The 27,184-nt window shown below is 62.3% G+C and overlaps 1 protein-coding gene across 2 annotated transcripts in view; it reads right to left on the reverse strand.

Annotated features, from left to right (window-relative positions):
- Positions 1-593: 593 nt before the first annotated feature.
- KNDC1 (kinase non-catalytic C-lobe domain containing 1) overlaps positions 594-27,184 on the reverse strand; it is a 59,434-nt gene continuing 32,843 nt past the window's right edge. Inside the window, exons 10-30 of one of the 2 annotated variants that reach the window (XM_017519920.2) lie at positions 24,797-24,955; positions 23,570-23,647; positions 22,972-23,065; positions 22,300-22,462; positions 21,577-22,220; positions 21,248-21,392; positions 20,409-20,494; positions 19,089-19,483; positions 14,752-14,845; positions 14,579-14,676; positions 14,202-14,416; positions 11,690-11,803; positions 10,899-11,046; positions 10,613-10,792; positions 9,715-9,921; positions 8,967-9,049; positions 8,507-8,657; positions 5,379-5,501; positions 5,242-5,301; positions 4,241-4,398; positions 594-2,531 (exon numbers count right to left, since the gene is read on the reverse strand). In XM_017519920.2, coding sequence (XP_017375409.1) covers positions 2,300-2,531; positions 4,241-4,398; positions 5,242-5,301; positions 5,379-5,501; positions 8,507-8,657; positions 8,967-9,049; positions 9,715-9,921; positions 10,613-10,792; positions 10,899-11,046; positions 11,690-11,803; positions 14,202-14,416; positions 14,579-14,676; positions 14,752-14,845; positions 19,089-19,483; positions 20,409-20,494; positions 21,248-21,392; positions 21,577-22,220; positions 22,300-22,462; positions 22,972-23,065; positions 23,570-23,647; positions 24,797-24,955 — 3,627 coding nt within the window. In that variant the 3' untranslated portion in view covers positions 594-2,299. The remainder of the gene's footprint in view (positions 2,532-4,240; positions 4,399-5,241; positions 5,302-5,378; positions 5,502-8,506; positions 8,658-8,966; positions 9,050-9,714; positions 9,922-10,612; positions 10,793-10,898; positions 11,047-11,689; positions 11,804-14,201; positions 14,417-14,578; positions 14,677-14,751; positions 14,846-19,088; positions 19,484-20,408; positions 20,495-21,247; positions 21,393-21,576; positions 22,221-22,299; positions 22,463-22,971; positions 23,066-23,569; positions 23,648-24,796; positions 24,956-27,184) is intronic. The other variant, XM_037735340.1, reaches the window with a different exon arrangement.

The raw sequence follows: 27,184 nt of genomic DNA on the forward strand, positions 1-27,184 counted from the left end.
ACGCGCCACCATGCCCAGCTAATGTTTTGTATTTTTAGTAGAGACGGGGTTTCACCATGTTGACCAGGATGGTCTCGATCTCTTGACCTCGTGATCCACCCGCCTCGGCCTCCCAACAGTGCTGGGATTACAGGCTTGAGCCACCGCGCCCGGCCCTGTCCTGATTTTGGATGAAGACACTGCTCATGCAGTGTGAGGGACGTCTTTTTTGTCACCGGAAGGGCAGGTGGATGTGCTCACGTGCACGTGAGTGTTTCAGGGCGTCCGGCTATTTGCAGGCTATTTGCAGTCTTCACCGAAGCAAGTGTTTCCTGCACCAGCGGCACACGCTTGCTTGTTCCCATGGCTGGGGCATTGTGGGGCATCTTTTCTCCTGGCAGGGCCTGAGTTTCGACACACGGGGCAGAGCCAGGCCTTTCTCAAGGCATCAGAGGGCGTCGCTGTGGACTGGCAGGTCGGTTTTCAGTCCTGGGTTGAGTTTGTCGCACGCCTGGAGTCCTGGGGTGCTGGCAAGGGGTCTTCGCGTGGCCATGAAGGAAACCAGTTCAGAGGTCACTTTGGGGACCCGCAGAGTGACCACACCACAGAGGCTTGGTAGAAAGGACTTTATTTAGAAATCGGTGCTACAGCACCAGGAGCCATGCAGACAGTGGAGCTGGAGCCTGAGCCGGCTGCCCCCGGGAAGTCAGTCCTGACCTGGGTCCCCCGGGAGTCAGTCCTGACCGGGCCCCCCGTAATTCAGTCCTGACCTGGGCCTCCCTGCCGCCCCCATGAAGTAAGTCCTGACTGAGGGAGTGTTGATCTGCACCTGACACTCTTTGTTAAAGATGGAATCTGATAATGCGGGCGTGGGTCAGCAGAACATAACCCTCACAGAAAACCCCAAGAAAAAGTGGACGTGAACTGCGTTTGCATTTGTGTGGCCAGGACGTCAGCTTCCTCTTGTGTTATGTTGAAGCAGGGCCTGGACGTCGCCAGGGAATTTATGTGGGAAGCACATCTTGACATGAAAAATGCAGCGTTTTGTCGCAAGTAACGTTTTTCCTAGAAATGCCGCTAGCTGGTTGCTCTAAGGAATGACTTTATAAAACTCAAAAGCACTACCCTGGGTCTTGTGGTGACTGGCACCGTGAGAGCCACAGAGCTGGGGTGGTGCTCGGGGCTCCGGCCACCCGGCCACAGAGGCCAGCGTGGATCTGACTGCGTGGGTCTCCCATGCCCCGGCTGGGGGCTCCACACCAGCTGCCCAGGGTCCAAAAACCTGTCTCCTCTGGTGAAGTGCGAGTGTGCGGTGAGCTTCGGAGGCCACAGGTGGGCTTTGGGGCGGGCGGGGTGGTGGGCAGGCTGTGGAGGCTGCAGGCCTTGCACATGCATGGCTGTGGAGGCCGAGGGTAGCAGTGGCCTCTGGGGTAGGAGATGGGTGGGGGCACTCTCTGGGTCACCGCCGCAGAGCCTCCACCTTGGAGCTGCTGTGAGGGTCCTTTCTAGGAGGCAGGGCTTTGCCCAGGGTGGGGGGCTGCCTCACACGGGCTGTTCTAAGCTGGGTGGCCTTGAGCCATGGGTGAGGGGCCCAGCCCAAGGTGGGTGCTCCAGCAGGTGGCCTCAGGCACCTGGGGGTCTGGGCTGGGGAGGGGCACCAGCCAGGGGAGAGGAGGAGGGGGTTCTGGGTGTGGGTAGGGGATGAATGCAGGCAGGGTCTCAGACAGGAGGCCTCAGAGCCCGGGAGCTTCAGTCGGCATGGAGGTCTCAGAGTCCTCCCCCCGCCGACCCCGGGAGCCGTGGTCAACAGAGACCTGAAAGGCCCACCGCTGCCGTAGGTCAGCCTCGGTCCTCGGTTGCTCAGCCGACCCAGGCTGGCCCAGAAACCTGCTCAGGGAGCGGCTGCTCTGGAGTTGGTAGGGTCGAGGTGGGGGCTATTGCTGTTTGGTGGGGGAATTGCCGGGAACTGGGTAAGAGCCACTTACTTATCTGTGTGTGAGAGGCGCAGGCAGGCACAAAACTCCTGGGAAGTTCAGTTTCTCCTTTTTGTTTTTAAATTTAACTTTTTAATTCTAGCAGAAACACGCAAACCTCCAAGACTCTTGTGCCGTCCCGGCTCTGTGTGCTGGGAGACCAGCTGTGCCTGTTCCCATGGGGTCCCCTGAACCTCCAACTCCCGGTCCAGCTCCCCAGGGCCCCGGCGGTGGAGGGGCCCCACTAACTGCGGCACCTGAGACTCGGCTCCTGCCTCCCGGCCCCCTGCCCCCCTCGGAGTTGGGTCAGGTCTGGAACTCCACACCAGGCGCACACTTGAGCTTGGCTACTGGAATGTAGCCTTCATCCTCCGTAGCTTGTCCTGAATCTTCCGTGAGTGCTTCTCGCTGGGGACGTGGTGGAAGTTGGCCCTGCTGTCTGCGGCCAGCGTGGAAATGTTGGCGCCGCTGAAGCGGGTGATCCTCTGCCGGAGGTGTGACTGGAGCTTGGGGTCGGGGCTGAACGTGTAGGGGTTCTCCTGAAACGCGTGCACTTGGCTCACCACCTTGGCGATGTTCCTTCCGTTGGAGGAAGAAGAGACGTTAGTTGGCACGGGGCTGCCCCAGGCAGGGATCCCCAAGTTCTCAGGAATCATTTGCGCTAAACCTTTTCACCGCGTAAATACTGAAGGGTGGGTTTTCTGTTTATTGACGGGGCCAAACCTCACGCCACTGCTCAGACCTTCCCGTCTGTCTACCTGTCCATCTGTCTACCTCTCGTTCACAGACGTTTATGGAAACCCCACAGGGTCAGGCTTGTCCATGCTGAGCCTCCCAAGAGGAGTAAAGGCCGGTCGGCCTTAGGGGCTGCAGCTGAGGGGACGAGACAGGCCGGGCGCTGCTGCCACGTGGAGCGTTCACACCTGGGAATCGCCACGGCTGTGGCCCACAGCCGGTTTCCCGGGAGAGCTGGTTGTGGACAGTGACCAGCTGTAAACCTCTAGTGCCGTTTTCTTTCTTTGGAGACAGAGTCTCACTGTTGCCCAGGCTGGAGTGCAGTGGCACAATCTGGGCTCACTGCAACCTCCGCCTTCCAGGTTCAAACGATTCCTCTGCCTCAGCCTCTTGAGTAGCTGGGATTACAGGTACCAGCTACCACGTCTGGCAAATTTTTTTGTTTTTTTAGAAAAGACAGGGTTTCGCCATGTTGGCCAGGCTGGTCTTGAACTCCTGGCTTCACGTGATCCACCTGCCTCAGCCTCCCAAAGTGCTAGGGTTACAGGCCTGAGCCACTGCGCCCAGCCTACCTTAGGTTTTTAGTTCTCTTTTGCTGACGTGGGTTTTCCGATTTCTTACAATGAGCATACATTTATAGCGTATTGTAAATACTGCTTTTAACTTGGTGCCTATCTAAGAAGGAGACCTTGCGTGTATCAGGTTGGGGATCCGTGGACACCTGGTCCACTGGGCACTGCTCCCCAAGTGAGGCCGTCTTCCCTGCAGGAGGGTGGAGGTGCCGTGGCCTGGGCAGCCTCCTGACCGTGTGTGGACAATGGAGAGACAAGAAGAGACGGGAGGGTGGAGATTGTGTCTCGAGGGAGGGAGTGAGGCCGAGCCGGGACCGAGGGTGCCTGAGCCCGCTGGTCACAGGCCTGAGCCTCTGAGGAGAGGCTGGGCTGTGGCTTCCCAGGTGGAAGAGTCTGTGTGGCCAAGGGTGTGTGAGCTGTGGGTCGTGGTGGTAGGTTCTATAGCCAGCCCGTCTGCGCCTCCCAGGCGGCATGCAAGGTCACTGGGTGCTGGGCGGGACAGCAGGACACGGGAACAGGCTGAGGACTCATCATGGGTCCCATGTGGGTGTCTCTAGGGAAAGGGCTCTGAGGACAGTAGGGACACGGTGGCACCCAGAGGTCAGGGCGGATTGGTGCCAGGCGGCCACAGTGCTGCAGAGACCCTCGGGTGGGGTGGAGAGTGTGGCTGCGTGGCAACAAGGGTCTCTAGAGACCACGGAGAGTGTGTGGGGACCATGGACACCAAGAGAGCAGGAAACGTTCTGAATTTGCAGAGGAGGCGGTGGCTGGAGGTCACCCTGGGGAGAGGGAGCTCTGAGGCCGCAAGGGCCAAGTGAGGGGCAAGCTACTCAGGCCTCTGAAAAGCAGGGACGGGAGGAGAGGTGCAACCTGAGCCTGCCCAGCCTGGGGGTGCGGCCACCTGAGCCCCTCCCCACCTGGGGGTGCGGCCACCTGAGCCTCTCCCCACCTGGGGGTGCGGCCACCTGAGCCCCTCCTCACCTGAGCTTGCTCCACCTGTGGGCCCCATTGGTCATGGTGAAGCCACCGGTCTCCAGCTGCTGGATGTGCATGGCCAGGAGGCGGGCTGAGGGCAGGGTGGGCTGTGCCCGGAAGCGCCGTCCTTCCATCAGACACAGGCTGTCGCTCTTCAGGAAGACCTGGTGGTCCGGCCAGGGCATGGGCCGGGGAGAGACAGGGCGAGGTCAGTACAGGGTCCAGCCGGGGCCGGCCTAGCCCACCCTTCCCAGCTGGTCTTGTGTTCTCACGTGTGGAGGTACCCAGCACTCTGAATTAGCTTCCAGTCATGAGGGTGACGGGTGGACTTGGCTCACACCTGCAGGCTCTTACACAAGGCCCGGACAGCCGCTGGAGGCTTTGTGCCTCCTGCTACTGAAAAGGGGAGTTCCCTTCCTTGCTCTCTGCTGGACTTCAGGAAAGAGCCAGGTGACCTGACTTCCCCATGAGACCCAGGCTGGTTGGTCAGGGCCCGCGTCTGTGGTCCGGCAGGGATGTGCAGGAGCCCTCCCGCCTCTGGAGAGCTGCAGCTGGGGCTGAGGCCGGGCTCCGACACCCAGGACCGGTGTGGGTTTTGGCTGCTCTGGGGTTTGTCTCTCTCATTTTGGGGAATGCCCAATCGTTTCCAGCAGCGCTTCTCTGTCCATTATCTCATGAGGCCCCCCCTGCCGTCCTGGAGGAGGTCCAGGTCGGTCAAGCTCTGCCCCAGCCGCAGACCTCAGTGCTGTGCTCCGGGCACCTGTACTCTGTGTGGGGACCTTAGACCAGCAAGGCCCGTGACCGAGCAGGCGGGACAGCTTTGCACAGGTGGCAGTGGGGTCCCCGCCAGAGACGACTCCTGGCCTCAGTGAGGCCACCACGGCTGGGCCACCTGTGCACACCTCATGGCGTCTGCGTCTGGGTGAGTGCGGCAGGTGCTACCTAGTGGGCCATTTAGGAGAGGGCCCGGCTGGACAAAGGCCACCCAGCCAAGGAAGTGCTGGTACCTCCACGGCGTTCAGCTCCTCCATGACCGCTGCGATCTTTGCAGGCAGGATTCTCCAGGCCTGAAATGTTAGCACAGGTGAGACTCTGACGCCGAGCCGGCACCCACCCCGCGCCTTGGGCCCCCAAGGGCACGCACAGGGGACTGCCTGACGGCCGGGTGCTCCAGCCCGCCCAGGATCTGCATGGCTGTCGCGAAGTTTCTCTGCTCGTAGCAAGATTTCGCAATCAGCAAAAACTTGGACAGCAAGTTCACCTGCAGCTGCAATGGGAAAAGGACACGTTCAGCATCTTCTGGTTTAAGATGAACAAAGGGAGCATTTGAGAATCTGTTAAAACCACCCAGCTTCAAGACAGGGAATGTGTGCCGCTCGTGTGTGGAAGGGAAGCGGCCATATGGCTGAGGCTGTGGAGCGGGCTGGGCTGGCGGGATGGGGTGGGCATCACTCCAAACAAAACAAAATAAAAGCAAAGTCTAATAAGTGGAAAGATTTGAAAATAATTCCAGCCTCACTTCTCAAAAGGAAAATTGTGCCAGGAGGCCCTCCCCAGGCATCTTTGGGACGGAGAAAGGTGTCCCCACCCAAGGAGAGGCAGTGTCATGTCCAGAGGCAGACAGGGGGCCACTGGCAGCTCCATGCCCCCCACCGAGCCCATGGCAGGAGCGTTTGGGTGAAGTCCAGGGGTGGGCGCTTGGGTGCCGCCACCTCCTCCATGGATCTGTGGCTGGCAGTGATGACCCTGCTGGCTTTGGTGGGAACACCCCATGATCTTCTCCGTGGCTCTATGGCTGGTGGAGATGGCGGTGATGACCCTGCTGGCTTTGGTGGGAACACCCCATGACCTTCTCTGTGGCTCTGTGGCTGGCGGAGATGGCGGTGATGACCCTGCTGGCTTTGGTGGGAACACCCCATGACCTTCTCTGTGGCTGGCGGAGATGGCGGTGGTGACCCTGCTGGCTTTGGCGGGAACACCCTATGGGTGGCGAACACCCCCCCAGCAGGGTTCTGCTTCTGAGCCGTCCCGAGCAGCTGCGTCTCAGATCCAATTCCAGGGCTTCAGGAAGATTCTGGAGAACTCAGCTGACCCCTCCTGTTGGAGCACCCTGTCCCTGAGGGATCACCGGGCGTGGGCCATCCTTCCACGGAAACCAGGGATGCCGGCCTGGGCTCCACTCTTTTTTTTTTTTTTTTTTTTTTGAGATGGAGTCTTGCTGTGTGGCCCAGGCTGGAGTGCACCCTTTCATTCGATTTGTTCAATAAAAGCTGGTGCCAACCTCCGCTTCCCGGGTCCGAACGATTCTCCTGCCTCAGCCTCCAAAGTAGCTGAGACTACAGGCATGTGCCACCGCGCCCAGCTAATTTTTGTAGTTTTAGTAGAGACAGGGTTTCACCATGTTGCCCAAGATGGTCTCAAACTCCTGACATCAGGCGATCCGCCCACCTTGGCCTCCCAAAGTTCTGGGATTACAGGTGTGAGCCACCACGCCCCGCCCCTGGCTCGGCTCTTGTCTGCAGGGACCCAACAGTGATATGGCCGCAGTGCTGGGCTCTGTCATGGTGATGCTGGGCGCCGGCAGCCTGGGGTGTGAGGCTGCACGGCTCCTGCCGACCCCGCAGACCCGGACACGGGAGCATGACCGGGACGAGAGGCTGTCCTGGAGCTCCTCAGGCAGGCGGGGCGTCTGCAGCTGGAGGTGGGCTTCTGTCAGGCTGGGAGGCGCTGTCCCCACCTCCTGCGGCAGCTCAGGGTGAAGGTTTGCCCGGGATGCTGCGGTTAGCTGGGTGAACGCCACCTGTCCTCATTCTCGTCCTCACGAACCCGCCCACAGCCCGCATGTGGAGGCTCTGGTGTAGGGAAATCGCATCTTGCTGTCCCTCACGAAACCGTGGAATCCGTGGATTAGAGCATACGGGGCAACCAGGCTCCCTGTTCCGTGTCCTGCGCAGGTGGGCCATGCTGATGAAGCCCCAAAGTTGGAAAATTCTCAAGGGAGGAGAGAAGTCAGCACCTTTGCACTGGCTCACGGGCCCCAGGGTGGGCTGCGGGCGGGAGGGGCTCGCGTGAAGGTACAGTGGGAAGGGAAACGCCCCCCGGAGGCTCCTGGTGCGGGGCCCCAGCCCTTGGCGCCTTCGGCCCACTCCTGGACAGCAGCAGGGATGGCAGTGATGGGTTTGTGGCCGGGAGCCTGTTCCTTTGTTCCTTGGGCCCAAGTTTGCTTTCAAGGTTCTTTGGCCTAGGAGGGGGTGAGTGTCCACCCAGGGCCAAGGCTGCCACCTCCCTGCTGCGGGGGAAGGGGCCACGTTGCACAGAAGGAGCCCTGCGGTCCTGAGTCTCCTGTGGAGCGGGACCTGGCCACCCCAATGAGGTGAGGCCTGGCTGAGCTCAGGTGAGATCAGAGGCCATCCGCTGGGCGAAGGCACCTGCTGGAGGAAGCAGTACACCCCCGGGGCTGGGGGACTCTGGCCTCCTGAGCAGCTGTGGACCCCAGTGCCTTCCGGGCAGGGGAGCACAGTGCCTTGCCTGACAGCAGGCGGGGCGGGGCGTGTCAGGAGGCCCCCGTCCAGCCCAAGGCCCACAGGACCTGGAAGAGGCTGAGACTGGGCCCTGGTGCTGGAACTTGACCTTGACTTTGGTCAGACCACAGAGCCGTCATTCCACAAACTGAGTGAGCGGCCACCATGAGCCTTCGGCCGGGGCAGGGGAGCCTAGGGTGGGACGTTGGGCGTCACAAACCCCAGCCCAGGTGCCAGCCTCAGGCACAGAGGAGATGGGGCCCTGGGGTGGGGTGCTGTGGCAGAGGCCAGTGTGTGGGGGGTGCTCTGTGTGTGTGTGTGTGTTGTGAACACAGGTAGGGGTGCTGGCAGTGGTGGGTGCAGCTTGTCCTGAGTCTCCAGGCGGCCCGGAGCTGAGGAGCACCCACCACTGAGAGGAGCGGTGTCCAGCTGCAGATGTGGATGTGGCTGTGGCTGTGGGTGTAGCTGTGGACGTGGCTGCAGACATGGCTGTGGACATGACTGGACATGTGGAGACGTGGCTGTGGATGTGGCTGGGATGTGGCTGTGGATGTGGCTCTGGACATGGCAGGCAGTGCTAGGGGAGATGCCCCTCCCCTCAAGCCTTGGGTCAGGTGTGGCTCCGAGGGACACAGAGTTGGGCTCACTGCGCTGGGGGAAGGTTCAGGCCATGGCCTTGCAGGAGGTGCCACCGCTCTGGGACAGGCAGACCCCACGCCCTGTGCTGGCCTCAGAACTATGGGGTGCCCACCTTGGAGGTGTGGCTGGTCACAATCTCGGCGGCTACCCAGGTGCTGACGTCATCTGCGTTTCTTAAAAGCTGTAACAGATACTTGTCTTGAACGTAATTGGGCAGAAATAAGCTGCACGTTTTGGCCGAAAGAGACTCAGAAGAGCTGGCTCTGGAAGAGAAACACGGGACCTGTCACCCCGGAGCATGTGCAGGCGTCCCGGAGACTCAGAAGAGCTGGCTCTGGAGGAGAAACACAGGACCTGTCACCCAGAGCATGTGCAGGCGTCCCGGCCCCGGGGCTGCTGGTGCAGGGTGGGGTGGGGTCTGGCCGTGCGGCTGTTCTGACTGGCAGACACCACTCTCTCAGCTCTCTGGAGACATAGGCATCTCCTGCTGGTCAGGAGCATCCACGAGACCCTCACGGGAAGCCCCTGAGACCCTCCATCACCACTCCCAGCCAGGGGCCTGGGACACTCACTTGGGGATGGCGGTGCTTTTGTCCATGACGCCCAGAGCCCGTGAGTTCAGGAAGTGGACTGGGTGGCACTTTTGGAACAACTCCTGCCAGGACGTGGAGAGAAGAGGTTCAGATTACCAGCCTTCAGAGCCTCGTGGCAAAGGCCAGGTCCCAGGGAGGGTGGGGGTTTTGTGGGGGCCATCTCTGCAATCCTGGGTTCAGTGCCCACCCGACAGTCCACAGAGGTCGGCTGCAGGGCTCCCGGCATCCAGGCAGCCCCTGTGACAGCAGGTGGGATCAGGAAGTCGGCATCACTGCTGTCACCTGCTGCGTGATCCAGGATGGCAGGGCCTGGGAAGGGGCTGCCTGAGGGCTGGCTGTGGTGGAGGTGGAGGAAGATGGGCAGAGCCCTGGCAGCTGGGTGGGGGCGCAAGGAACTGGGTTGGCCCAACTCCCACGGAGGCGCTGGGGGCAGAGACTTGGCACCCCATAGGGCCCTCAGGCCGTCTTCTAGTGCCTGTGAGGCCAGAGTGCTGGGCAGAGGCAGGTCCAGACCCTGCAGGCAGCTGTCCGGAGAGGAGGGCCCGGCTTTGCTGGGACAAATACCCTGCTGGGGCCTCCCGTTGAGGCAGCAGCCGCCCAGACCTGTGCGCCTGGCAGCCGGCCCCTCCCTGCCTGTCTGTTCCTCTGGGAAGCGGCCACTGAGGGCCCTGTGGGCGCCGAGTGTCCCTGGGGCGGGTGACCCGGTGTGGATTCTCCCCCTCCTCACCTGCTGCAGCAGCGTGAGCTGGCTGAAGAGCTGGTGGGTGCTATACTCGGTCAGGAAGTAGGGCCCCTTCTCACTGGTCTTGGCGCAGGGGCCGTAGAAGTCCTCAAGGAAGCAGGGCTTGGGCAGCGCCGCGGCGATGGTGTAGGGCCGCTCCTTGTGCGGTGGCAGTACCAGCCCGTTGCCCCGCGGCAGCCTCCAGGGGAAGCTCTGCAGGGCAGGCCGGGCACTGAGGGGCCCCTCGGGTCAGGGGTCCAGGGAGGCAGGGCAGGGTGAGGACCGGGCCAGGCCCAAGCCCAGCACTCCTCAGACTGGCCCAGCCAGAGCCAGAGAGCGGCCTGCCCAGCCACTGCTGGGCTGGCACAAGGATGCTCGTCCTGCTCATTTCAGCAGGTCCCCCATGGCAGGGCCGCTGAGGTTTAATGGGAAGGCCGTTCATCTCCCCACACTGGTTTCTTCCACCCAGTCTCTGGCCAAGGGTCAGTGAGTCATAGCAGGACCCTCCTCAGCCGAGAGCCTGGGAGCGCGCAGCCCAGGAGGGCTGCCTGGGACTGGGAACATGGAGGGTGTGCACATGGGTGTGTGGGGGTGCACATGTGTGGATGTGTGTGTGAGGGTGCACATGTGTGTGAACACATGCATGTGTGTGGGAGGGTGCACGTGTGTGAGGGTGCACACGCATGTGAGGCTGCACGTGTATGTGTGTGAGGGTGCACGTGCAAGGGTGCATGTGTGTGCATTTGTGGGTGTGTGCAGCTGTGCACAGAGGTGCATGTGCATATGTGTATGCATGTATATGGATGTGCACCTGTGCGCGTATGTGTGTACATGTGTTCTTGAGGCTGGGCTCGGGGCCACATCTGCCTGTCCAGGGAGGCCCTCCCCTGGGAAAGACCCCCACCTTCCGGGAGAGGCCGTCCTCCGAGAGCCTCTTACAGAGGGCGTTGAAAGGCCTGGTGTCTTCCTCCGCCTCCTTGGGGTTCTCCAGGTCTGTGCCTCGAGGGCTGCCCTCCGCCCGCCGGTCTGTACCCACCTCCAGGAGGCCCAGCAGGTGCTCTGCGGAGCCGTCCAGGGGTAGGATCTAGGCAGAAGTATGGTGCATGGCGGTCAGGGCCACTTTCCGGAGGAGGGCAGCACCTCCCGCCGTGGGGTCCAGGGCGCAGCTGCCTGGCTCAGTGCACAGTCACCTTGGAGGAGATGAAGTCCTCCAGCTGCCCCAGCAGCCCGCTGTTCCGGGTGAAGTCCACGGTGTAGCAGTCCTCCACCCAGGCCTGCAGCACGCACAGGCTCCGCCTGTAGATCTTGGTGAAAGTCGAGGTGGGGTCCTGGTGGGCCCTGGAGGCATGGGGGAGCTGCCTGAGCTGCCAGGATGCGTGAGTGGGGGACAGAGGCCCAGGGGCTGTGCGCGGCTCTCCCAAGGGGCAGGACAGGACCAGGCTCCACATGTGCAGGGGGCTTAGGGGGCTAGGGGGTCTTCTGTGGGTCCCTCCCCCAAGGCGGGAGCTGACCGGCTGATGGCCTGAGGGGCCATGGGGGTGCCCAGCCTGGGTGTGTGTGGGCCTGGGCAAGGGGGTGCATGGGGTGTCCTAGGGGTCAGCAGGTCAACCTAGAGAGGCAGAACACCTCTCCCTCTCTTGACCCCAGCTGTTGGCCATGGGAGCAGAGGGAGGCTGGGAGCCGGCAGGACCCTCTGCTTGGTGTTCCCGAGCTGACCTGCTGACTCTCCCTGCCCTCCACTTTCCTCCTCGTCAGCAGGAAGAGGCTCCACTCCCAGGCACCTCCCAGCGCTCCCAGACTCCCAGGCCACGGCCCTCCTGCCCCGGTTGCTTTCTCTGCCTCCATGTGTGTTCCCAACCTCCGGCCAGGCTTCCCTGGCCCCTTACCCTCCAGGGACTGCCTTGGCCTTCATGGTGGCTAAACCAGGCCCACAGGAACCCGCCCTGCCCCGGGGAAGCGCTGGCGGGCGTGGGCACAGTACCTGGACAGCGTGCTGTTGATGCGGTCGAGGAGGAAGTGCAGGAAGTCGTGGGGCGTACAGAAGTAGCGGAAGGTGTACAGGAACTGCTGCACGTAGCCCTCCAGGAAGGCGTCGCTGTGGGCGGGGCAGGCAGGGCGGCAGTGAGCAGTGCCACGGCCCAGCCAGGCTCCGCCAGTGTTCTGGGGGTGTTGAGTGTGTGTGAGTGTGAGTGCGCCTTCTCTGTGCATGTCACTGTCAGGAGAATCGCCAGAGAAATTAAAGGGGGGGCCAGGATAACATCTGAACTCCCAAGTGTTCCCAGCGCCAGGCCTTTCTGAGCGTGGCCTGTGTGGGGCCTCGTGGCGCCTCCACTGGCCGGGCCGTCAGCCTGGGAAGCCGAGGGAGCCGGTGCCTCGGGCCGGGCGCCACGCTGCGCACTCAAAGCTCCTGTCTTCACTGGGTGAAACCGGTCACCCTCAGGAGATACCGTCCAGGGGCCTGCAAGCAGGTCAGGGACTGTCCCGGTGTCCTGGGAGCCCAACCTCCGTGGTCAGGAAGGCGAGGCCTAGCAAGGCGTCCTCCCACGCTGGAGGAGCCTCGGGCAGGAGACCGGGTGGCAGTGGAACCAGGGGCCTGGTCACCCGCTCGCCTCCTCGGACACAGGGAGCCACAGCTCAGGCCAAGCACCACACAGGCCCACACACCACACAGGTGCTCACGTGCCAGGCAAACCCCCATTGCCACCAGCTCTACAAAGCGGGGAAGCCCCTTGTGACCACATGCACGGCCAGGGGACCCCACGCTACACACCACACACATGCCACACACACCACACACCACACACGTACACACACCACACTATACCCCCCACCACACAACACACACGTGCCACACACCATACCCCACATCACACCCTACACACGTACATACACCACACTGTACCCCACACCACACACCACACTATGCCCCACGCCACACACGTACACACACACCACACTATACCCCACAGCATACAACACACACCACACAACACACACCACATTATACCCCATGCCACACACCACATGCACGGCCAGGAGATGCTCCTTCCATGGAAGCACAGAGCTCACGCTCACACCTGTAAGCCACACAGAATGCCACAACCACAGACATGCACACACACACTACACACCACACATGTACCACATTATACCCCACACCACACATGTGCACACATGCCATGTGATACCCCACAACCATACACCACACACAATACTCCACATCACACACCATACATGGGCACACAAGCCACACACACTGCCCCACACATGCACACCACACATGTGCCTACCACACCACACATCCCACAACCACACACATACCCCACACACTCCATACAAGTCTAAATACATATCACATTTGTATAATCCACATGCATGATACAGCACATCACACAACACCCCGACACACCACACATGCGTACACCAGGAACATGCCACACTGCACACGTGCACAGCCACACACACAGGTGTCTCCCACAACAGCACAGAGACTCTATGGTGGGTGTGGCTGTGCCTGCCTTGCAGATGAGGAGGCTGAGACCTGGGTCTGAGGGTCGGTCTGGAGCCCTGGCCAGTAGGAGGCCCCTCGAGACCAGGGCCAGCTCACCTTAGGGTAACGGGGCCGGGGGAGGAGGCTGCTGTCCCTCTCTAGAGGGTCCTTGGGGTAACGGGGCTGGGGGGAAGACACCACTGTTCCTCTCTAGGGCCTCCCTGTCCTCATGCCTACTGGCCTCCTCGGTGTCCTTTGCTGGGCCCCAAGGGGCAAGTGCTCCTCTGCTCAGAGAGGACCCTTGGGGCTCCAAAGTGGTGTAATTAGGGTCCCATAGCCAAGATGGGGTGGGCCAGTCACTGTCCGGGAGGGGTGCCTCTCTGGTAGTGGGTCAGACCAGTGGGTGCAGAGCTCCCGGTGCCTGAGAACAGGGTGCAGCCAAGGCCCCTGCAGGGCAGAGCGGGTGAAGGGTGAGGCGGTGGGTGGGGCGGCCGGGGGTCTGGCCCTGTGGCCCCGGCAGAGGTGAGGGGACCTGTTGGGTCCTCGCTGCTGTGGGTGCACGCACACCAGTGTTTACGGATCGGGGTCTCGGGAGCCAGTGCACACACCGAGCGGGGCGATGGTGGAAACCCCCAGCCCGACTGCGTCCCTGGGCCACGAGGCTCCTTGCCGGCTGTTCTGACACGGTGAGCTGGGCGGAGTCCAGCCACATCGCCGAGCTGCCGAGTGTGGGCTTTTGGAAGCCGTCCGCATGTTAATTATGTAGGGTGGGTTTCCCAGCACCTCCAGGGACTGCCGGGCGCACCCCGAGACCCGGTGTCCACTCTGGCCGGGGTCTCTGCAGAGCTGCCGGTGGCCCCCCCGGTGCACGGTGGCCCCGAGTAAACATCTCTCCCAGCTAGAAAGTGCACACCCAGCCTGGCGGAGGGGCCGAGGCCCGTGCCCCCCTTTCAGCGCCCAGGGCGGTGTCTCCCTCTCCCGGCGAGCTTTCGTCGTGACGCACCTGGAGTAGAGGTAGGCCATGAGCCCCAGCGGCGTGCCGGCCTGCAGGATGCGGGCTTTCTGCCGGCCACCCGGGTGCTTGTTGACGTTGTAGAAGATGAGTGAGGAGGACTCGTCCAGGGGGCTGAAATCCAGCGTGTCGCAGGGCGCGGCCGCGATGTTCACGATGACCGGAAGGGCGCAGGGCTCCAGGCCCCAGCGCTCCGCGTACATGACCTGCCGGCGGGACACGGGCACTGGGTCACCCTGCCCTTCCCCTCAGGGCCTCCTCAAATCAGGGCCCCTCTCATGACTCAGCACGGACAGACCGACGGTGTCCCGCGGTGGGAGGCTGTCCGAGGCGAAGGCCTCGCGGACAGAGCGGGCCGTAGAACTTGCCTGCAGGTACTTCTTGACCAGGCCGAGGAACTGCACCCTGGATTTCATTTCTTCCAGCTGCCCTTTCAGTTTGGACAGCATGGTCTTGACGTCGGAGCCTGTGGGCAGGGCAGAGTGGGCCGGGGCCAGGCTCCTGCGGCTGGGGTGTCTGACCTGCGCCCCCAAGGCCTCACCTTTGCTCCTCTTTTCCTTCTGCAGGAGCTTCTGGTAGAACTTCAGGGTCTTGCGATAGTTTCTTTTCTCGATCATGAGCTGCTGCTCCAGCTCCTGCTGACGAAACACAGCGCCTAAGCCCCAGGCAGCCCCGCACGTTGGCCATGTCCAGGGCCAGGCCCCACCCCGCTGGGCCCTCCCAGGCCTTGGAGATCAGCTGCAGCGCAGCATCCCATAGAGACCGGCCCACACAGCCAACGAGGCTGTCCCCTGCCGGGCAGTGTGGTGTGGGGGCCTCTGCTGTCCCCCGGCTCACAGGGCAGTGCCCAGCACCCCTCACCAGTCAGGCCCTGTGGGGTGTGCTCAGGGGACAGTGGGCACTGCTGTGTGGCCACCACCTGGGGCCTCAGTAGAACCAGACGCCACCCAAGTCAGCCCCAGGCTCTCCTGCCCAAGCAGGTAGGGCTGTGTCACCTCTGGGACCCCAGACTCAGGTTGTGGGGGGGGAGAGGTGCGGGGGGAGGGTGCGGGGAGGACGGGTGTGACCTCCCAAGGCGTATCCCACGTCTTCAGGCGTCTGCCTGTCTTTTCGTTTTCTATTTTTATTGACTTTTTTTTGGTTTTTTAGAGATGACGTCTCGCTCTGTCACGCAGGCTGGAACGCAGAGGTGTGATCACAACTCACTGCGGCTTTCAACTCCCTGGGCTCAAGCGATTCTCCCATCTGAGCCTCCCAATGTGCTGGGACTGCGGGTGTGAGCCACTGCACCAGGCCTTGCCTTTCCTTTAAACTTAGGCTTAAAGAAGCCCAAACATACGGAGTCCCGCTGTCCTGTGCAGACAAGACCCCTGGAAGCCGTCCTCCTGGGAACTTGCCAGCTGGACCATCATGGTTTGCTGGGCAGCAGCCGCAGGGTTTGCCCTAGCCCTTGGCTGCCCTGTACAGTGTGAGTGTTAAGTGCACGCCCGGGTGTGACTCTCCTGAGCCTGCCAGGGTCTGAGTTCCTGCCTGGAAGATGGAGTTGGGGACCTCATCCCCAAGGCTGTCTCTGTGAGGGAAGGGACTGAGGCCAGACTGGCAGGTCCTGACTGCAGGAGCCAGGAGGGAGGGCCGCTGGGCTCTGCTTCATGCACAGACACCAGCTGGGACCGAGCATGTCCTGGGATGGGACTGTATTCAGGGAGGGGGGCCCCATTGTCCCAGGACGCCTCCCACGCCTGGCTGGGCAGCCGCTCATCTGGTACCCCCTCTGTCCTGTGGGACGGGCACCCGTCGTGGAGGCTGGAGCAGGGGTGCCCTGAGGATGAGCCTGCCAGGGCAGTGACCCCAGAGATGGCCTTACCCTCCCGGGGCACAGGGGCAGATACAGCCTCCTCCTGCACCTGTGGGGCTTGGCCCAGCACCAAGGAGGGGAGTGGTTTGGGGGGGTTGCTGGGAAGCCTTGGGGGTCCATGGGAGCTGGGCTGGGGCAGCAGGTCTTCAGCTGGGACTATGAGGTGCCACAAGGCGGGGGTACCTGGTGGAGGGCAGAGGTGAGAGGCACGGCAGCTCTGGCCCAGGCCTCCTGGGAGGGGTTCATGTGCCCACGGCCAGCAGCGACCGCCCCGAGGGGTCATCCACTTGGGAGCCCGTCCAGCAAGCTTCCTTCTGTTATGCGCCGTAGGCTCGGATCCACCAGCCAACCCTGCCTGTCAGCCTGCCAGTGACTCTGCTCTGTTGATAGTGCTTATTTTTGAATTTTGTTTTGCAAAATAAAAAATGCAGGCGATATTTCTATGTAATGATTTGAATCCACTCTATCTGGTGGTTCCATGGAGGCGGGGGCCCGCTGCTGTCTTCTCCCACGCACAGGTTCAGGGACGGCTGTGGCAGCCCCACGGAGGGCCAGGCTCCCGGCGAGGGCAGTGTGGGCAGCAGTCCCGGCTGGCTGTGTGAAGACCGGCCCCTCTACAGAACCTCAGCGGGTAAGCGCTCGGGTCCTGCTCCCGCCCAGCCAGGTAGAACCCGCCTCCCACACTGAGCCGCCGGAGGCTGCCTAATGTGCAGTGAAATTAAAATGTCAGGTCCTCAGTCATGTGGGTCTTGTTTCCAGAACTCAGCAGCCACACGTGGCTGTTGGCTGCCCTGTGGACAGTGTGGATCTAGAATATTCCATCATCAAGGAAGGGCCGACTGGGCTGGGCAGGTCAAGTTCAATCAATGCAGGTGCCCCCAAGGAGCTGTGTTCTGCTTCTGAGGACGGTGGTGACCACATCCCCCTTGTCTGGCCCCAGAGGTCACCTGCGCTGGCTCCAGCCCCCTCACCCCATCCATTTGTAGAGATGCCGACGTTGGCAAACTCTCCTGGGGAAGGTCTCTGTGCTTCAAGGCATCGGAAAACCAGGAGGGGGCATCCTCGGCCTGATGCCCGCCTGGCTGGAGCGTGGCTTGGGCAGGCTCGTCCACAGCCGCCTTTCACAGCTGGACACCACGTCCACATCAGTGGCGCTGACTCACTGGGAACCACAGGCAGATTCCTTGAGAATCCATCCACGGGGTGGTGGGGAAGAAAACACGAGCCGGGCTTCACTGGTGCAGACGGTCGGGGGACGAACCACGCCAGCCACGCCGGCGCCCTCACCTGACTCTGGGAGCCATGCTTACTTTTTTTTCTTTCTTTCTCTTTCTTTTTCTTTCTTTCTTTCCTTCTTTCTTGAAGCCATGCTTGTTTTTTTTCTTTTTTTCTTTCTCTCTCTCTTTTTCTTTCCTTCTTTCCTTCCTGGAGCCATGCTTTTTTTCCTCTTTCTTTCTCCTCCCTTCCTCCCTTCCTTTTCTCTTTTTCCCATGCTGGTTTTAATAGCAGGAGATGCAGACGCCGGCTCCGCAGCCCCAGGGAGCCCGCAGTGCTGAGCCCAGCACACAAGGCCGGCTGCAGCGGCCACAGCAGGTGAGGGTCAGCGCTGAATGGAGAAAATGCCCACCCACTGGCAGCTCTGGCTGCCCCGGAGAATGGCCCTGGCCCGCCTGCACTGTGTGCTCTTTGAGCTGCAGATGTGAAAATCTGTCTCCGGGTGTTTCTTTGCCCTTCCTGTGGCTCTGAGCCTCCTGTTTTGAGACAGACATAGGAGTTCCTCCAAGAGAAACGTGAGGCTGTGGCCATGGGCTGGACTCTGTGCACTGGGAGGCCGAGTGCCCCTCGGACCTGTGCACTGGGAGGCCGAGTGCCCCTCGGACCTGTGCACTGGGAGGCCGAGTGCCCCTCGGACCTGTGCATTTGGGGGCGAGTCCTCCCTGCTGGACGCTGGGCGTTTGGGGCTGAGTGTTCCCTGCAAGAGTCCATGAGTTTGGGGGCTGGGTCCTCCCTCAGGACGCTGCGTGTTTGGGGCCGGGCCGTTTGGTGTCTGCGTGCAGGCCGCCCTGTCCCTCCCCAGCCCCAGGGGAGGCCTGCGTCCTCTAAGTGCCCTCAGGCCGTGTGTGGGGTGTTCCAGATGCAGAGGCCGTAGCACCATGCAGGCCCTTCACGTGGCCCAGAAGTGGAAATGAACACTTCGCAGAGCTTAACCTCGGTCTCATCCCCGACCCCGGGAAGACGCCGGGTCACCTGGACTGAGTTATAAATGGGGCCCAGGAGGAGGCAGAAGGGGAGCAAGGAGGAGCCCCAGGACAGGTTTGAAGCCCAGAGGCTGGGGAGCCTTCCCACTGCGGCTGAGGCTCAAGGCAGGAGGCAGTGGGAGAGTTCCCGGAGCTACCGCTGGGCCCCCTCCTGTCATCGACCCTGGGCGCTTGGGCCTCGCATGACTGCGGGCCTGTCTGGGGCTGTGGGTCACTGGCCCCCGTTGTGTTGAGAGCGCTGAAGGCCCCTCCTGCATCCCAGGATGCTCGTTCTAAGACCTCCCCTCCCTGCTGACCAGGGAGAAGTTGCAGCTGCTCCTGTCCCAGGACGGCACCGCTGGCCACAAAGCGCAGGCCAGGCTTCAGCGGCCAGGCCCGGCGTGGGCTTGCGGGGCAGGCGTTTCTGGTGTTTTCTTTCACCGCAGAGCGAGGCTGTGCAAAGCCCGGAGGGCTGCGCCTGCCCCATGGGAAACATGGCCGGACGCAGCCTGATCACGAGCACCGAGGGGCCTCCTGGGAACCCACCGCCCCGGTAACCACCAGAGAAAAGCCATTCCCTATCCCCAAACGTGGGGCACCGGCGCAGACAGCTCAACCCAGAGGGGCCCCAACCGTGGCCACAGCCACGGGGTGGGGGCACCAGACGGGCGTCACCCTGCTGGGGCTCAGAGCACACTGTGCCACCTGTCACCTGCGGTGGCCGGGAGCTCTGCTGGAAGGAGGCCCCGCCCCGCCCGTCGTGCAGGGCCTCGGCTTGGGACTCACCGGGCTGTGGGCGTCGGGCAGGGCCCCGTCCGCGTGCTGCCGCCCCAGGTCCTCCACGTAGCTGTGGACGTCGGCCCCGAAGCAGTCGGCCTCGTAGAAGGCGCTGCACCAGCCTGGGCTGCAGCTCTGCAGTCCAGCGGGGCCGGGGGACACAGCCGGGCTGCCCGCCTTGGACTTGGCTGGTGTAGCCACGGCTTCCACGTCCAGGGCTCCGCCCGCCGACCGCCTGTCCTCGTCCGCCTCAGGCGGCTGCACTCTGTCGGCTTTTATGGACCTCTGAGGCCGAAATCCCACTTCAAAGTTTCCCCGCGAGAGCTCGTCTGAGTCCACGCCGGACACCGAGGTGGGTGGGCAGGGGGCCCAGCTGGCCCTGGCCACGGCTGGCTTCTCTTTTCCTTGAAAGAGAGAGATACAGGTTCTGTGGATGGCGGCTCGTGTGCGCGGAGCCTGCGCTGGCTGATTACGGGACGGGGTGCTGCCTGGACGTGGAAGCCCGTCTCTCCCGGAACCACCTCCGGCACCCCCGACACGGCTGCCGCTCCTGGCGCAGGGGAGATGCTGGACCCTGAACTGCCGCACGGGGTGGGTTAGGCCTCCCCCCAGGTGGAGCCCCTCTCTGAGCCCTCACTCCTTCCAGACTTGTGGGTCCTGGGGTGGGGCCGCCCCCATTCCCGCTGTTCCCGCCATCAAGGCTGTGCCCTCTGCCCCAACCCTCTCTGCTTCTGGAAGTTAAAATGTGGCCCCAGCTCTGCTCCTGCCTGAAGCTTCTCCCGTGCAGGGCTTCCCGCCACCCAGGACGGCACGGACCTCACACTGCGGCCTGGCCACCTGGTCTCTGACTCGTTGGAATGGGAACTGGGCCACCACCAAGCTTGGCCACGACCACAGACAGCCTGAGGGTGACCACGGCCACCAGCTTGTTCCTAAGCCCCCAGCCTGCTGGTCGTACGCTGGAATTTCCCCAGCCTGGAATCCACGTGCCCCGGGAACTTGGGGCTAACACGCCAGGAGCCCAGCCCTGGGGCCTTTCGGCAGCAAGCCCACTTCTGCCTTGTTACCAAAGCCTGGGGCACCCAGCCCCGCCTCTGCCTGGAGATGGGATCACCCCCAGCTCCCAGCAGTTCTCTATCCCAATAGCTGGTGACAGGGGATCCCCCCTCCAAGGTCCTGGGCTCCTCTCGTCCCCAGGAGAGGACGGCCTTTGGCTGGGGTGCCCCAGGGCAAAGACAGAGCCGTCCAAGGCTGCCGGGACCCTGGGGCACCCCACGACTTGCGGAGAGGACAGAGGAGCCGCCCTGCTGTGGGCTGGCCAGCACTTACCCAGGCGGTGCAGGGAGGGCCTCTTGCTGGATGGGGAGCAGGGCCTGGGGCTGACCTCTGGCTGTGACCCAGCCTCCTCGGCCGCACTGACAACAAGAATGCAGGTCAGGCACCGTCCCCGCCCCCGCCCACTGGGAGGAGACCTCAGTCTCCACGGGCCCGGCCTACTGGCCCACCTGGCCACACAGAGCCGTCGCCAGAAGCATCAGGAGCCGGCCCCTCTCGGGTCACTGAGGGGCATAGCAGCTGGTGGGATCCCCGGGTCATTAGCTGCTTGGGGTCCCTGGGGGGTTCTGGAGCAGCCTCTCCGTGCTGCGGGGCCGGGGGCCGGGGCTGAGGCGGGCACACTTGTGCACCTCACACTTGTGACTCCACACACGGGTGCAGGAGCTGCCTGGGCCACGGGCGCCGTGTCGAGCCATGAGCAAGGCAGCATGGGGCCCCCACTGCGGCTCAGGGCTGGGCCCTGCGGGCTCTGGGGCTGCCTGTTTGGGGTCTCCTCTCCTCTTCGGGACCTCACTCTGGTCCCTCTGAGCAGGAAACCCTGTGGCCACCATGGCCCAGGCCCCCACAGCCTCCCAGAGAGCACCTGCGCTGTGCTCCCCACGAGCCTTTTCTTCCTCTGGAGGGAATTCAGGCCCGACAGAAAGCTGTGGTGGGCGTCAGGACCACGGAGGGGGTGGCTGGGACGCCCACCCGTCTCCCCCGGGGGTGGCCTCTCTGAGGCAGAGGCAGAATGGACACTGAGGGTTGGGAGGGGAAGGCTGGGCCGCGTCAGGGCTGGAGCACGGTGGGTGTCAGGGAAGGGCGGGGAGGCAGGGCTGCCCCGGGGCACCCACCTTGCGGAGGGTGACGCCGGCCGGTTCACCACCCTGAAGAGGCTCTGCAGCAGCTTCTCGTCCCAGTACAGGTCACAAAACTTCTCGGAAATGGCGCCACAGAAAGTAGCAAAGGTGAGGTCTTTCAAGGCGAAGATGTACTCCCCTGGTTTTCAAAAACGATGGAGGCAAGTGGGACGGAGGCAAGTAGGACGGAGGCGAGGCCGCTTTCTAAAAGGCTCCCTCATGGCTGACGAAACGGACAAGGCTGGTCTTGGCTGGGGGTGCCGGGGGTCGCGGGGCTCTCCCTAGCCTAGGCCTCCTCTGGGGAGTCTGCGGCCCCCACGTACCCATAATCAGAGCCTCCAGCCCGTTGTCCAGGTAGCCATCGAAGGCAAACTCCTCCTGGATGAGGCGTGTGGCCTCCTGCAGCGACGGGCAGGCTGTCCTCCCCGGCAGTGGCGCGGCGTCCACACAGGGCAGACAGGGCCTCCGGTCTGCGGGCCGTGGCCTCTCTGGGACACTGTCCGGGCTCTGGTTGTCATGCTCCCCAGCAGGGGTGGCCCTGAGGCCCTCTGGCTCCTGACCCGGGCGCTCGGTGGCCTTGCTGCGGGGAGGCTTGGGCGGGTGTCGAGGGCCGTGGTGGATCGTGGTGGGCCCCAGGGCGCCGGGCCTGAGGCCCCCGGAAGTGACTCCAGGAAGGACCTGCCCAGCCGGCCCTTGCTCTCCAGGCAGCGCAGATGGGCTGGGAACCTCGGCTGAGGCCCCGTCTGGCTGGTTTGCTGGGGCTGCGGGTGGAGGGCAGGGGCAGCCCTGGGCTGAGCCACGCTGCACTGACTCCCCAAGAGGCTCTGGGGCTGCTCCCTGTGGCCCGTCAGGTGCCTTCAGACTGGGTGACCCGGCGTGAGCCTCCGGGCAGAGCGTCCCCTCACCTTCTCTCTCCCTCTGGCTGTTCCTCTCCTGGGACTCCTCCTGGGCCAAGGCAGGCTGGTCCCTACAGGAGGAACCGAGCTCAGCAGGGGTCGCCTGCGCCCGGGCCCCAGCAGCTCTGGGGCGTGGGGACGGAGGCTCACCTGGCCACACTGGGGTCCTGCGTGAGGATGATGGGCTTGAAGTGCGTGGCCTCGGAGGTGAATGCCTCGGGCAGCTGGGCGGCTTCTTCACAGAAGGGATGTTGGCCGGGCACGGGCCCTGGCACAGCCACAAGCCCGGTGTCGCTGTTCACCGGCAGGAAGCCTGGGGACCCAGGGGGCTGAGCGTGCAGGTGGGGCCTGGCCGGGCGGGTGCCGAGGAGTGTCCCCAGCATGCGCCCCATCCCCAGGGCTCACCCCACCAGTGCACGGTGCTGTCCCCTCCCGCACGTCCCTGGGGGCTTCCTCTGTGCTGGGGCTGGCCCCCAGCGGACAGGTGGCTATGACCGGTGCTTAGGGAAGGGCCAGCAGGTGGGGACAGGCCAGAAAGACAGGGCCCACCAGGAGGCTTGGAGGGTCCTGCTGGGGAGGGCAAAGCACAGGGGGCGGGTGGGCTCTGTGTGGACTCTGGGGGGTCTCCAGATAGGGGCTTGGGAGGGCCAGCTGCTGGAGACGGGGGTGAGAACCTGGGCCTGAGGAACCGGGAGTTTCGAGATGGGGGCTGGCAGGGGCAGGACTTCCTGCCTGGAGTTCCGGGAGGCGCCCGGCTGTGTCTGCCCAGGCAGAGGCAGGGGTAGCTGTGGGGTGGGGTGCAGGGGCTGGTGGGGGCCCCACCTGGGCCGGGCTCCAAGGCTGATGCTGGGCTGGGCTTCAGTTCAACCACCGAGAAGGTGTTTTGGAGGCTGATGGTCTCTTCCTCCTGGTACACCTGGAAGCAGGTGACAGCTCTGGGCCAGGTGACCATGGCGCTCCGCCAGTGCTGGCAACACCCATGGGGTCTCCCCCCCGCCCCACCGCCGGTGCCCAGGGAGCTTCCTGCTTCGGGGAGCCCACGTGGCCCAAGGTCGAGCGGCCCTGCCTGGAGAGGAAGCCTTTGGGGCTCCTTTGCCTCCCAATCCAACAAGTTCGGTAGGCTTTGCGAGTGGGAGGTGCCGGCACCACCTGAAACTCAGAGCCTACTGCTCTGTGCACCAGGGGTGGGTGCCAGCTGCCATCCTGGGGACCCTGCCCCAAGGATCCTGATCCGGTTCCCTGGGGGCCACGGGGGGGGGGCCTTGGGAGATGGGACCTGAGTGTCCTCTCCACCCCGAGACGCACCCACCCACAGCTTGGTGGTCAACGAAGACCTGTGTGTGGGGCTGCGGGGAGCAGCAAAGCGAGGGCAGGCGTGTCTGGGTGGGAGGAGGCGCCCCGCGGTTCTAGCCCCGCCCACCTGGCAGGTGGAAGCTCTGAGGTGGGCGAGGATGCTCCGGCTGTCCATGCCTCGCTGCAGGAGGTAGCTGCTGCACACCTGGAGGGGGAGACCGTCCGGGCATCCTGACGGGCCTTGGCCGTGGCGGCACCCGCCCCATGACCCTGGGTCCTCGTCTGAAAAAGCTCAGGTCTGCCACGAGAGCTTCCTGTTTGCTCTCACTGACACCTGACACAGGCCTTGGACGAGCCTTTCTGAGAGCATTTCCTGAAAAGGGTCAGTCGGCCACTGTCCCCCAGGCTCCCTGGGAGCGAAGAGTCCCACACCCAGCGTTGGCCACAGACCTGGTGGCCTTGCTGCCAGGACACCCCAGCCCTGGATCATGTTCACCGGAGCCCATGCTCCCAGGCCCTCCTGTCCTCCCTTTACGAGCCCAGGTCCTGTGCACATGGGGCGGAGCTCAGCTTCTCCGACTCTCAGCAGTTACTGAGTAAAATCTGCTTTCACTGCTTCGCAGATGCTCAGCGGCATCTAGAGCTCATCCTCCCATGGCAGAGAGGGCCTGAGAGCCTGAGGGTCTGAGCAACCCGCCCAAGGTCACCGAACAGTCAAGGCAGAGACGGGTGGGCCCAGGTCCCGACACCCACAGCCATCTCCGCTCCTCCCCAGGAGGTCTTCCTGATCACACACACGGCTCCTCCCCAGGAGGTCCTCCTGATCACTGACACATCAGGGTTTGGCTCCTGCCCCCACGCTGGTCCATCTGCTGGGTGCAGGTGCAGGTCCCAGCAGGATGGATGTTAGATCCCAGCCCCGAAGCCTGAGTCCAGCAGGGAGACCAGGAAGGGAGGGGCGAGGCCAGTGGAATCCTCAGAGGAGGTGGGGGTCAGGGTGGGGAGTCAGGGTGGAGGCCACTCTCTGCCCTCCTCCAGCAGGGCCTAAGGGCAGGGGTCCACACGTGGCCACAGGACACCCTCTGCGCCCTCCCTGGCCTCTTGGACAAGCTGGAGAAAGCAGGCATCTCAGGCGGAATGCCTGTGGAGGGGAGCAGCAGAGACACTGTGCTGTCTGCCCACATGGACGTGGCCACGATGTGAACCCCTGCTCTGACCATTGCTTCATGGTCAGATGCAATGGCCGGGCTGACTTCAGAAAAGAGGACCTGCATGCTCACCCCCAGCTCTGCAAGGGTGGTCACTGCCCACAGTCCTCGGACCCTGGGCCGGGCCACGACCACAGTGTAGTTACCTTGATGGCTTCAGCCGTGGACGGCCGCTCCAGGGCACTGCGCTTGGCCATGTCCAGGAGGAGGGCCTTGAGCCTGCGTGGTAGGGCCAGCTTCTGGTTTTGGGGGACGCTGAACTTGGCTGCGGTCCACAGTACAGCGGCCACGCAGTACACAGAGGCCTGGGCGGGTGGAGAGAATCATGGCGGTCACCGCAGGGCTGTGGGTCACCGTGTCTGGCCGACCTGCCCACCGCGGCACCCTGGGGGCACCCAGGCACTGCCCCCGCAGAGGGCCTCTCCCCAGGAACCCTCCCCAGCGTCGGCCGGGCCTCAACCTGGGCCTGCCCACAGGCACCGAGATTGTGGCCTGGGAACCTGCAGGTCCAACTCCTCGCCACGGTTCTGTCCGAGTTTTAAACCCCCGAGGGGTGGAAGCTCCGACTGGGCTTTCCCGCCATCCGCTCTCCTCATGAAGGCAGCAGCGCCTCAAGGGCCTGAGAACTGGCCGGCACATTCCCGCCTCACGGACCCTGCTCCCGGGGGGCCCCGGCGGGCACTGTGCTGCTACGTGGCTCTCTGAGCAAATGCGCACACGCCTCGCCTCTGTGTACACGCGTGTTGCTGACGTGAGCGACGCGCAGCTCACATTCAATGCACTTTGCGTCGGTTCCGTGGAACCGGGGGACTCACCGGAGGCTTTTGCTGACTTTTACCCACTTTCATCCACGGCCACGGCAGTACGGGAGCGCTTCCGAGGCGAGCGTTGGTGATGTTTTCATGCATTTGAACACAGGAGATGGAAGACCCGTGCTGGGATTCTGGACGATCTCTGAGCAACGTCTTTGCAGAACCAGATGGTTTTGGCTGATATCAGAAGACCTGTTCTCCATGTTTTGAGCTATTCAGTGTAGCAGCTACGGACGTGGTTAAGTTTAATCTCGTTATCACGAGTGTAGACGTCGACAAAGCAGGACATTCGTACCGTCTGCGCTTTCCCTGGGGCTGACTTCCGGCCACCGCTGCGGTGCCCCTGAGTGTGGAGCTGGGACAGGCAGCCCCTCCACGGAGTTTCCGCCATCCGGCGCAACAGACACCCCAGGAGCACAGATGACAGCCAACTACAGTCAATAAGCAAGAAATTACCCTTTTTACGCACTTCTTATACTTAAAAAAAATTTACCTTCTTATTCTGAGACAACTGTAGATTGACACACAGTTTTCAGAGGGAGCTGATGTGCCTTGTGCTGGATTCCACGATGGCAGCGTCTTGCAAAACCCGTGGGCAGCAAGAATCTCAGCACGGCACATGCTGCATGTTCGTTTCCACTCAGTTCTTTCCATTTCTAAAATTTCCTTGAAACTTCCTCTTTGACACGCAGAGTATTTAGAAATGTGTTTCGTTTCCAAGTGTCCGGAAAGTTCCCCTTTTATTTTTGTTACTGTGGTCAGAGAACGCATCTGTATAACTTGAATTCTTTCAGGTTTGCTGAGGTTTGCTTTATGGCCCAGGCTTTGCCCTAGCTTGGGGCACATGAAGTGGGCAGCTGTGAAGAACGTGCCTTCTGTGCTGCTGGGGTGTTCTTTGGACACTGACCCAACCCTGTGATTGGCGCTGTTGCTGAGCTCCTGTTTCTACTGGTTTACAGCCTGGCAGTTCTGCCAAGCGCTGAGAGGGGGAAGCCGACGCCTCCGACCGTCATTGTCGGTTGTGCGCCGCGCCCTGCAGCTCTGTTACCGGGGCACGGACATCTCTATGTATCTAAGCTCTGTCTCCTTGGTGCGTTCACTCTTCACTGTTGTACAATGTCCCTCTGTCTCTGGTAATTTTCTTTGCTCTGAAGCACACTGTATCTGATATTAATGCAGTCATTTCTGCTTTCTTTTTCGTGTTTTCCTAATGTATCTTTTTCAACTCTTTTAGCTTTCAGTTATTTTATTTGAAGTGAGTTTCTGGTGGACAGTACACGGTTTGGTCAAGTTTCTAAAAATTTCTCCGTCAATCTTCTTTTCTCCTCCTCCTTCCTTCTTGTTTTGTTTTTCTTCTTTGCTTACTTCTTCCTCCTTTATTTTTTTTATTTTTATTTTTTGAGATGGAGTTTCGCTCTTGTTACCCAGGCTGGAGTGCAGTGGTGCACTCCACTTGTGGTTGTGCACTTGTGTGATCTTGGCTCACCACAACCTCTGCCTCCTGGGTTCAGGCAATTCTCCTGCCTCAGCCTCCTAAGTAGCTGGGATTACAGGCATGCGCCACCATGCCCAGCTAATTTTTTGTATTTTTAGTAGAGACGGGGTTCCACCATGTTGACCAGGATGGTCTCAATCTCTTGACCTCATGATCCACTCGCCTCGGCCTCCCAAAGTGCTGGGATTACAGGCGTGAGCCACCGCGCCCGGCTCCTCCTTTATTTT

This window comes from Cebus imitator, unplaced genomic scaffold (genome assembly GCF_001604975.1).
Source record: "Cebus imitator isolate Cc_AM_T3 unplaced genomic scaffold, Cebus_imitator-1.0 Scaffold780, whole genome shotgun sequence".
NCBI lineage: Eukaryota > Metazoa > Chordata > Mammalia > Primates > Cebidae > Cebus > Cebus imitator.